We start from the raw sequence: 11,261 nt of genomic DNA on the forward strand, positions 1-11,261 counted from the left end.
TGCTGCTGGCCTGGGCCGTGCACGCGGCGGGCATGGGCAAGCGCGCCCTGCTGTGCGTGCTGACGGCGCTCATGGTGCTGCAGCTCTGCTGGATGCTCTGGTACGTGGGCCGCAGCGCCGCGCAGCGCAGCCTCATCCGGCCCAAGGACACGCACGCCGGCGCGCGCTGGCTCCGCGGTGAGTCTGCCCCGCGCGCCCCTGCGCCCTTCTTCCCCGACTGCTTTCTCCCGGAACCCTTCTCCTTCATGCCTCGCACGCTCGCCCTGGGCCGGCCATCGGGAGCACTGCCCCCGTGGAGCAGCTCTGATGCCTGGCCACCTGAGCTCGGCAGAGAAGACCCGCTCCACAGGCTCCCCTAAGCGAGGCCAGGACGCCTCCCATCTGGGGGGTTTGAGCCACCAACGTTCTGAGCAGTAGTTTCGCCAAACCGTTTGTGGCCCACCCAGGGAACTCCAAACTCCCTGCCTCAGAGCGACCCCTCTGAGGGTTTCTGAGGCTGTCACTGTTTACAGGAGTAGAAAGCCCAGTCTTTCTCCCGAGGAGCTGCTGGTGGTTTCGAACTGCTGACCATGCAGACTGCAGTCCCTTGTGTAACCACTGCACACCACCAGGGCTCCCTGGCCCACCCTCCATTAGACCTGCAGTCTGTGAGCAATCGTGAGGTGCCCACGGCTCGGTTCTGGCCCATAGCCACCCCAGGTACCCCAGAAAGAACACCCCCCCTGCTCCGCGCCATCCTCACGACTAGCTATGGTGGCAGCCACTGCGTCTATCCATCTCACTGGGGGCCTTCCTCTTGTTCCCTGCCCATCGCTCGAGTTGGCCAGAGGTGATGTGCTTCTCCAGGGCATGGTCTCTCCCTGATGCCATGTCCAAAGGAGCCCACTGAACTGCGGCTGCTACTGTGCACTGATGTCCAGTCCATTCCCACCCGTAGCGACCGTGTGCACAGCGGAAGGAAACACTGCCCAGTCCTGCGCCAACCGCCTGCTTCATGAGGGTTCTTATGTTGGAGGCCATGGTGGCCGCTGCCTTGGCAGTAGCCCATCCCATGGAGGGCCTGCCTCTGGGCTTTTTTGGCGGTCCGTCCGTGGTACTTTCTATAGCATTTGCCAGTGACATCATTCCAAGGCATTGATTCTTTGTTGGTTGGACTTCCTTCTTCGCTGCCCAACGTCCACACGCACAGGAGGAGACGGGAAATACCCTAGCGTGAATTACAGATACGCAAACCCGCTCACACCTTTCTGGGGCATAAATCCTATCCCACCCCCCACCCCCAGCCTGACCTCGAGATGAACCCAGGGCTCAGCATCTTGGCATTCAAGGCCTGCTAAGATCTGGCCCCAGGGGCCTCTCTGGTTTTGTCCCCTGTCCTTTGTCCCCACTCTGGGCTCCTGTCATTTCTATCAAAGACTTTCTGTTTTCCTCACAGCCTTTCTTGCCGCCACTTCTTTGCCTAGACTGGTCCTTTCTCTTGGGATGCCTTTCCCACCCACCTGCCTACTGTGTTCTCAAGCCCCTTTAGCATCATCTCCCAGGAAAAACCTTTCCCACCCCTACCCCCTTGAGACACGGACAGCACGCCCTCTGCCCTTGATCTTCTCCATGGCGCATCTGCCACCTCCACCAGCCTTCAGGAGCTCTGTGATTCCAGGGCCAGGGTGCATCTCTTAGTCGGAAGGCTCCTTGGGGTCTGAAACAGGTGCCCACAGAATGCAGGGGGCATGGAGGGAGTAAGGAAGGGGTGAGTGCATGCTGGGGCAGGGCGAGTGTCAGCCCTGGCTGGGTGCTCTAGCACAGTCACGGAAAGATTGTCACCGGGCTCACCTGCCTCCTCGATTCTTGGAAGGGAGACAGACTGGAAGCTGGTCAAAGAGAGGAATTAATCGGGCTCCAGGAAGAAGGGAGCTGTCTGGGAGCCTCCGTGCCAGACGCACCCCACATCGCTCTTGGGTTTGCACAGGTAACCCCAATGCAAATCTTAGATGGGCATTATTATATCTTTGTTTGTCTTGCACAACCCTGGGCTGTTATTCCATTCCCCGCCCTTTCGAACCCGCATATCAACAGACAGACAGCAGGCTGCAAGATGTCGGGGGAGGTGGGGAGCTCAGGGGTGTCTGCATACAATCACTCTCCTCCTCACCATCCCTTCAAAGATCTGGTCCAGACACCCCCTTCTCCAGGCACCCGGCAGGAATGACTCCTCCTCCCCTGGGTGGCCCTCAGCTCTCTGGGTCCTTGTTAGTTTCTGCCAGGTGGAGGACCCTGTGTGTTAGGCTGGGTGGTCTAGAGAAACAAATCCAGTCACACTCAGATGTGTACGAAAGAGCTTGATATCCACAAGTCATCTTATAGCTAAAGAAGACATCCAAGCCCAGTCCAACTCAGGTCCCCAAGTCCTATGTAAGCGGTGCAGGGTGGTGACACAGAAAAGGGACCAGAAGCAAGAAGATCACAGACCAGTGGGCACAGAGCTGCATGGATCCCAGGTCTGTGGGAACATGCCAGGGCGCCGGCAGTTCCCAGGATCTGGGGCTACCCTCCGAGGCAGGCAGAGCTCCCGCAGGCTGGAAGGCAGAGGGGCAGAGAGAGAAAGAGGGCAGGGGAGTCTCTAGACTTCCTTAGGCTCAGCGACTGGGTCCAGTCTTAGACAATCGGACCCACCTCCAAGGTGGCCCAGATTCCAGTTCTGAACGTTGTTGGCTTAGGAAAGTGTATGGCTGATGCTTGCTAAAGTAGGTCAGCGAGCGAGCGAGAGGGAGGGCGAACCTCGATGAGATGGGTTGACACAAGGACCTCAGCCGTGGGCTCCCACCTAACCCTGCTGAGGAGGGTGTCGGACCAGGCAGTATTCCATTCTGTTGTACGTACGGCGTGTTATGCGCCAGGGCCCACCCGGATGGCAGCTAACCATAGCCACAACCCCATGGAGGGCTGCTGTGAGTTCAATTGGACTCTGCTGCCAAGGTTCTGTTTTGTTGGGCGATGCCTATGGATGGCAGGGAGCCTGCTTCTCGACGTCATTGCGTCCGTTCATTCTGCGTGCAACCAGCTCAAACCCTGCCTGGTCCTGTGCCAGCCAGACAATCGTTCCGATGGTTGAGGCCACTGTTTCAGCCACTGTTTCAGCCATCTATCTCCATTGCGTCGGGGGCCTTCTTCTCCTTTGCTGCCCTGCGACGTCACCAAGGATGACGTCCTTCTCTGGAGACTGGTGAGATGAAACCTCACCGTCCTGGCTTCTAAGGAGCACTCTGGTGTAAATCCTCCCCACCCCACCCTCTCTTCCCCTCCTTCCGGCTCTCCTTCCCTTTTTAACATTTCAAAATCCGGCCTCTGCCACAGGAGCGCATCTTCTGGGCTCACACAGCTTCTGGATGCCATCAGTCACAGCCCCTCTCTCGGATGGCAGAGTCTGATGTCTGTCCCCGATGGCAGAGTCTGAGAGCTTCTCAAGGGTAGGGACCAAATCTGGCTTCTCTACCCACCTCCTAGAAGGGCTGGCACCACATGGCTCTTGTAGAAGGTCCCTGGCTCTCCCTAGGGTCCCCGTTTCCTGGGGGCTTGTAACACAATGCCACAGAGTCGGTGGCTCGGAATACAGGGAAGTTACCGGCTCCATGTTCTGAGAGCCAATGGTCTGAGTTCAGGAGGTCCGCTGGGCCACACCCTGTCTGAAGCCTCCAGGGGAAGATCCTTTGCATCCCTTCCTGTTTCCGCTCCAGGCATTCTGTGCTGCAGTGCTCCATCTCCGCGTGGCCCTTCCCCTCCGCGTCTCTTCTCTGTGTAAGGACACCAGCCAGGATCAGGACTCAGGGAGGGTCAGGCATCGATCGCCCTGTGAAGTGGTTTCGGCTCACCGGCTGCTCCGTGGGAGAAGGATGAGGCCAGCTGCTCCGAGAGCCACAGTCCCAGCACCCCATGGGACTGTTCTGCTCTGTCCATACATTGGAATCCAGTATGATGGCAGTGGGTTTTTGGGTGTTAGGCACTCAAGTAGGATAGAATAAATGAAGATAGATAAAGAACACAGATAACATATAATCTTCACCCCCTCCCCCAAAAAAACCCCAAACAACAAAAAAACCCCACTACCATGAAGTCAATTCCAATTCCTTGTGGCCTGATAGGACAGAGTAGAACCACCCCTTTGGATTCCAGAGACTGGGAATTTTCATAGGAGCAGGCAGCCTGGTCTTTCTCCTTAGAGCTGCTGGTGGATTTGTACCCTGACTGCTGTCAGCAGCCCAGCATGTAACCCGCTGTGTGCCAGGCCTCCGGAGGACCTACTGGTAAACCGGTATTGGTCAAGTCCCTGTCCACGCCCATGGACTGTGCGTGTCAGAGCAGAGCTGTGCTGCACCGGGCTTTCAGAGGCGGACTTCTTGGCAATGGCATGCCAGCCTTGCTTCTGAGGTGCCTCTGGGGTGGACTTGAGCTATGAGGGTGAGTTCCTTTCCAGACCTGAAGAATGATGACTAGGGGCCATGGTCTTGGGGTTCTACCTCTCTCTTATCTGACCAGTTAGCTCGGGCTCTGTTGTGACTCCGAGTTTTCTTCCACATTGTCTTCCCACTCTGTCTAGGATCTCATGGGGTGCCTTTCAGAGCAGTTGGTAGTGGGAGTCAGGCACCATCTTGCTTGTCTGGTCTCAGGGACACAGAGACTGATACTCACTTGGGTCCTTAGTCCATTGGATGGTTTCATTTTTTCCCCCTTCGTTGTCTTCATTGTTTTCTTCACTCAGACAGAGTGAAGACATGTTTTCCTTCAGACGGAGAGAGACAATAGTTCCACCTTCAGTGGATGGCTGTTCATGAGCTTTTAAGACCCCACTTGCTATATGGTGTTGCCTTTTCTTTTTAAAGGAAGGACCATCTATGTGACTATCCACCCACCCACCTACCCATCCTTATATACCCATTCACTCTTCCAATCTTTGCACAGGGTTGTAAAGTTAATGACGTCTATGTTTTCCTGTCTGCTTCCTCTTCCCAATGTTGAAGGCTCTGTTGCATTTCATGGGCTAAAGCCCTCAGTCTAACATCAGCAGGTGAGTTCTGGGGATGATGCTTTCCCATCTCCTTCGTTCTTTGCTCCCCTCCCCCTTCTTCAGAGCCCTTTCCTGGCCGCCATCCACCTCAGCCTCTTTCCCTGCCTGAGCCTCCCTGAGACGTTTGTATCTGTTTAGCATTCTCTTTGTTTGCTTCTGGCTCCCCCACAGCCACGATGTGAAACTCCGCATAGAAAAGAGACTTGCTGGGATTGACCTGGATCTCCACAGTTCCCGGGAGAGTTCTTCGTCTCGAGTTGCTGGTGCTCCCTCAGCAGTTGTGCAGTAGTTTGCAGGCGGCACCTCTTCAGGCAGCTCCGCTGGGAATGGGGTGTGGGGGCTGTGACTGCTCGTTCGCTCTCTTCTGACTTCCCGTGCTGCCGAGGACAAGCAGGGTGGCAACTCATCACTCTCTTTTGTGCACACCCAACTGATGCAATCTTGTGCTGGCGTATTTTTGTTTCGCCAACAGTCTTGTTTCTTGTTTGTTCATCTCCGAGTCCCTGGCACAATGTCGTGTGCATAATAGGAGTCCCCAAAGTATTCGTTGTATAAATAAGCGGATGGAGGAACCTGTGAGTGGAGAGACAGATGGGCGAAGGGCGGCATGTGCAGAGTGTGAGAAGGCATGGTGTCGCTGTTGCACAACCAGGCAGGACACTGCCCGCCCCGTGCCAGCCTCACAGTCGTAGCTACGAGTGAGCCCGTTGTGGCAGCCACGGTGGCAATTCATCTCAGCCAGGGGCTTCCTCTTTTTCTCCGATCCTCTCCCTCACCAAGCATGGTGTCCTTCTCCAGGGACGGGTCCCTCCTGACAGCCTGTGCCAGGTTGACAAATCTCTTGCCATCCTTGCCTCTAAGGAGCACTCTGACCATCCTCCTTCCAAGACAGACTTGCTCACTGTTCTGGAAAGCCACGCATAGTCAATGCTCTTAGCCAACGTCGTGATTCACGGGCACCCGTTCCTCAGGTTTTGTCCTCCTGATTCACGGTTCAGTTTTGGCAGGTGATGGAAAGCACCATGGCTTGGGTCAAATGCACCTCCGTGTTCAAAGTGACATCTTGGCACAGCCAGGCCCTGCTCTGCTAGCCAGGTCCCTTCAGCCCCAGGCGTGTGCTCTTCCCACGGAGTTTCCAAAGCTGGCATCCATATGCATGCAGGAAGCCTCATCTTTCTTCCAAAGAGCAGCTGGCGGGTGCCCACCGCTGACCTTGAGGTCAGCAGTCGGATGCTTTCATCACTGCCCACTGTGCCCCATCACCAGGATGATCACAAACCAAGACAAACCCCATCTCCAAACGGGACCACATCCGTCGGGGGCTCCATTTGCGTTCAGTTTCATGTTTGCCAAGAATCTCTGAAGCCCCCTCGCATTCCCGAGACCCAACCTGGCCCACACCAGCTCCCCAGCGGGCACTCTCCTGTGTGCCACTGACTCCCGACGGGTAGCATTTGTCGGACCAGCTCATCTCCCCGGCCAGGGGTGGATCGCCGCTCTCAGCTAGGCTCTGAGTCACCGGGGTCTTCCCGGGATGTACAGCGCACCGTGACTTGGACTGGTTTCCACAGGCTGTGAGCGGCGGAGAATGAGAGTGGCGGAGGTGATGGGTGGATTTCCCTTGGGGTTTCTTTGGGCTGTCACGGTAGAGCTTAGGGTGGGGGCTCACACCCCTTCGTGCCTGTCACCCACCATCCATTTCCCTCCTGTCCTTGGGGGTCAGCTCAAGAGTGGCTGGCTGAGTTAGTCCCAGAGGGGTGTTAGAGACCCAGATGGTGGTAACGGGCCCTGAGGAGGGCCTGTTTTCCCACTTTATATGTTCATCACAAGTCCCTTTTTAAAATTGATCTCGTGTTTATTTTTATTTTATTTATTTAAACGGTTTCATTGGGACATCATCCATGTATCGTATAATCCAGTAGCTCAAGCATATCAAGGGGAGGTGTATGATCACCACACCATCAGGTCTAGAACACTGTCTTAGTTCGTGTACTCCTGGCTCCGAACTCCCCAGTTCCCACCAGCCTCCCCGGCACTTCTCCCAGGAACCGATCTTCTGGTTTCTGCCTCTAGACGTTCACCACTCCTGGATTTCCTATCCCAAAAAACACACAGAACCCCCAAAACACTGATCACAAAATAAAAACAGAGCAAAATAAAATTTCCTTTGGGAAAGAACATCGAAGACGTTACAGCTGGGACAGTTATTAAACACGAGAGCGAGTATTAAAACCAGAACTTTCAAATGGGCCTAAGGGAGCGCACTGATGAGGTGCTGCCTTTTGAAAGCCTGGGCGTTTCTCTCCACTTTGTCCCCATAATGTTGGCTTCCTTTTCCTTTCCAGCTAGACCCATTAGGAGAGACCCCGGTAGTGTGGCGGGTTACATGCTGGGCTGCTAACCACAAGGCGGGCGGTTCAAACCCACCAGCCGCTCCTCTGAAGAAACCTGAGGCTTTCCTCGCCCGTAAGGGTTTCATCGTCTTGGAAACCCTAGAGAACGGGACTGGCCGTCCTGTGAGGTCACAGTGGGTCGGGATGGACGCGATGATGGCAGTGGGTTTGGTGAAAACCTTCAGGGCCCATGGTGGCAGAGTGGTTAGGGTCAGTCTGCGAACCCCTCAGCCACTGGGAGGGAGAAAGAGGAGGCCATTTCCCTCCGTGGAGGGGACCACCCTGGAAACCCTACAGGGCTCTATTCTCCGGGGTCACTGGGCTCGGCGGTAGTGGGTGTGCGTGCCGATTGGTCAAAGCCAGGTCAGTTCGAGCGCTGTCCTCGTCCACTTGATCTCGGGCCCTTTCTCTGGCCCACGGTTAGAGTCAGGAGCGTCCAGTTGGAAGTCACCCGTGCACCACAGAAGGCCACACCACCCGCCCTGCGCCATCCTCACCGTTGTTATGTCTGGCCCATTGTCGCGGCCACTGCATGTCCATCCCTCTTGTCTAGGGTCTCCCTCTCTTTCCTGTCCTCTTGACTTGACCAGACACGACGTCCTTCTCCAGGGGCTGGTCTCTCCTGACAACACATGTCCAAAGTAGGCGAGAAGAAGTCTCCCCAGCCTTGCCTCTAAAGAGCACTCTGGCCGTACTTCTTCCAAGACAGACTTGTCTGCCCTTTCGGCAGTCCATGGTACTTTCAACATTCTTCTCTGGCACCACCGTTCAAACATCCCTTCTTCTCCGGGCTTCCTGATTCCGTGTCCAACTTTCCTGTGTGTAAGAGGCGACGGAAAGCACCATGGCTTGGGCCCGGCGCACCTCGGTCCTCAGAGGAACATCCCGGCTCTTCGATACTCTATAGAGGTCTTGCGCAGCAGAAATTTTGAGCAGGAGACCGCGACCCTCAGATGGGTTTATTCCGCACAAGGGCGTGTGGGGCTTCCCCGAGCCCTTGTGGCCTGTGTGTCGTGAGTTACATGAGTACGACCGGGAGCTTGGCAGGATGGTGGGCACCTGCCGTCCGGGGTCCAGAGTCTCCGGCTAGCAGTGTCATACAGGGGTCGGTGACCCCGCAGGGCCGCCGTTGCCTGTACCCCGTGTATGTTTCTCCCCGTGCAGGCAGCATCACCCTGTTCGCCGTCATCACCATCGTCCTGGGGTGCCTTAAGATCGGGTACTTCGTGGGATTCTCCGAGTGCTTGTCAGTCACCGAAGGGGTGTTTCCTGTCACCCACGCAGTGCACACCTTCCTGCAGGTAAAGTGCACGGGCTTTCCCTCTGTTACCCTGGTTGGTCCTGTCCGCTGCCTGCCGGGCGAAAACTTCTGCCCCAGGGTCATGGCTGTGGGAAACCCCGAGGGGTGCTGCTCTACTCTGAATCTCTCTGGGGCGGGGTGGGGGAGAGCTCCAGGTCGACAGAGACTCCACGGCAGTGGATTTAGCTCCTTTCTTTCTTTTTCCAAACTGCAGAGGAAGGAAGCTCACCCCATGGAGTGGATTCAAATTAGAGAGACTGTAGGATGGGGTGGAGCTGCCCCCTGTGGGCTTGTGAGGCTGTGAGTCATTATGGGGCTAGAACTCACGCTCGCTCGCTCACTCACTCACTGCCATCGAGTCGATGCTGACTCAGCCACCCTACAGGACAGGGGAGAGCTGCTCCTGTTTCTGAAGCTGCCATTCTTCACCGGAGTAGGAAGCCTCGACTTCCTTCTACGGAGCAGCTGGTGGTTTTGAACCACTGACCTTGCAGTTTGCAACCCAGCGTGTAACCCCGCCATGCCAGCTCGGCTCCTCTTTAGTTTCTGGTAGGAAGGGCCCTGTGTGGTACAGAGGGTTGGTGTGCTCGGCCGATAACAGGTTGGAGGCCGAGTCTACTCAGAGGTAGCTCAGAAGAAAGTCCGGGCCGTCTGTGTCTGGGAAAGCGGCCACTGAAAAGGCGAGGGAGCACCCTCTTCTCTGACAAACACACGCACCCTCGGGTGAGGGGGAGCTGACCTGCCAGCAGCCGGCCGTCCCCGGGGAGTGGGTCCCAGGGTGTGTGGACGCTGCTAGTATGCTGTCTTGAACTTGTAAGATCCTGCCACATCAAGACCTCTAGCAAGCAGGGGTGAACGTAAGGCCCTCTCTGAAGCCTGGCGCCAGGCTTCATTAAAGACGTCTCCCAGTAGCAAAGGAGATGGTGAGACCCCCTTGGTGGTGGCTTATATCACAAGGGAGCGCCAGGGTTCCCAGAAATGGCATAGGGGCGGGAATAGGATTCTGTGGGAAATGAAAAAATACGTATTGTGATAAAAAAAATACAACCACAAAAACAAAGTAGGTGGCCTTTCACTCTCAGATTTCAAAACCTATTCTGCAGCGTGGCGATCAAAACGCCTTGGTGTTGGGACAATAGATGTGTAGCCCGATGGATCAGAACGGAGAACCTAGGAATGCCAACAAGGACCTACAAACACCGGATCTCTGACGAAGGACTGAAAACACGTTAAGTCGGGAAGAGATAGTCTTTCCCATACATGGTGCTGGAACCTGGGCTCTCCACCTGCAGGAGAATGAATGGGACCTTCACCTCACACCACGCACAGAAAACGAACTCAAGATGGGCTAAAGACCTAGAACAGGGGTTCTCAACCTTCTTAATGCCGGGACCCTTTCATACAGTTCCTCATGTTGTGGTGACCCCCAAACCATAACACTATTATCATTGCTACTTCATCACTGGAACTTTGCTACTATTATGAATCGGGCGGTCCCTGTGAAAGGATCATTTGACCCCCAAAGGGGTCGTGACCCACAGGTTGAGAACCGGTGCCCTAGAACCTCAAAGATCAGCAATGAAACAAAACAAAACAAAAACGAGGGACAAATTTAAGGGTCCCGATACAAGGTCTGAGTATACTGCCAAATATAATGAAAAATGCCCACGCTCCAGAAGATAGAATAGAAGCCTGGGGCCTTCTAAAAATATGACATTTATGCACGTCAAAAGACTTCATTAAAAGAGTAAAAAGAGAGCCCACAGCTTGGGGAAAAAATGCTTATCAAAGATAGATCAGATAAAGGATCGATTTCAAAGCCCTAGAGAAAACAACACCTTAACAAGACAAACACAAGTAACCCAACCAAAAAATGGGCACTAAACATGAATGAAAAATTTAGGAAAGGTGACATCCAGGGGCCAACGATCATAAGAAGAAATGTTCCCATATCGAAACCATAAGAGAAATACTAATTAAAAGAAGGGTGAGCTACTCCCTCACACTGACACTCTGAGCAACGTTAAAAATGCTGGAGAGGATGTGGGGAGACTGGTGGGATTGTAGAACTGCACAACCACAGTCTGGTGCTTCCTTAAACAAACACAAATCTGATGAACCTGCACTCTCTCTACTTGGTATATACCCTAAAGAAACAAAGAATAAAACGTGCACGGACAATTGCACACCTATGTGTATTGCAACGGTTTCTTCCTTTTCTGTAGATCATTTTGTTGGGGGCTCTGACAGCTCTCGTTACAATGCATACATCCACTGTATCAGGCATGTTTGTACATAGGCTGCCCTAGTTCTCGTCTAGACAGCTACTTTCTATTGAGCCCTTGGGATCAGCTCCTCTCCCCACCCCCCACCCGTGACCCCTCGATAGATTGTTATTATTTTCATATCTCACACTGACCGCTGTCTCCCTTCCCCTCTGGTTTCTGTTGTTCCTCCCCCTGGAGGGCTTTGTGTGGTTATGTGTCCATCATTGTGATCGGTCCCCACT

At 54.6% G+C, this 11,261-nt stretch overlaps 1 protein-coding gene across 1 annotated transcript in view; it reads left to right on the top strand.

The window, feature by feature from the left end:
- Positions 1–2: 2 nt before the first annotated feature.
- Positions 3–11,261, top strand: part of OTOP1 (otopetrin 1) — a gene marked incomplete at its 5' end in the record, with an annotated part of 30,439 nt that continues 19,180 nt past the window's right edge. The window contains 2 exons of the mRNA XM_004715137.1: positions 3–177; positions 8,617–8,753. Coding sequence (XP_004715194.1) covers positions 3–177; positions 8,617–8,753 — 312 coding nt within the window. The remainder of the gene's footprint in view (positions 178–8,616; positions 8,754–11,261) is intronic.

This window comes from Echinops telfairi, unplaced genomic scaffold, assembly GCF_000313985.2.
Source record: "Echinops telfairi isolate 266 unplaced genomic scaffold, ASM31398v2 ScPeMD7_28;HRSCAF=97, whole genome shotgun sequence".
NCBI lineage: Eukaryota > Metazoa > Chordata > Mammalia > Afrosoricida > Tenrecidae > Echinops > Echinops telfairi.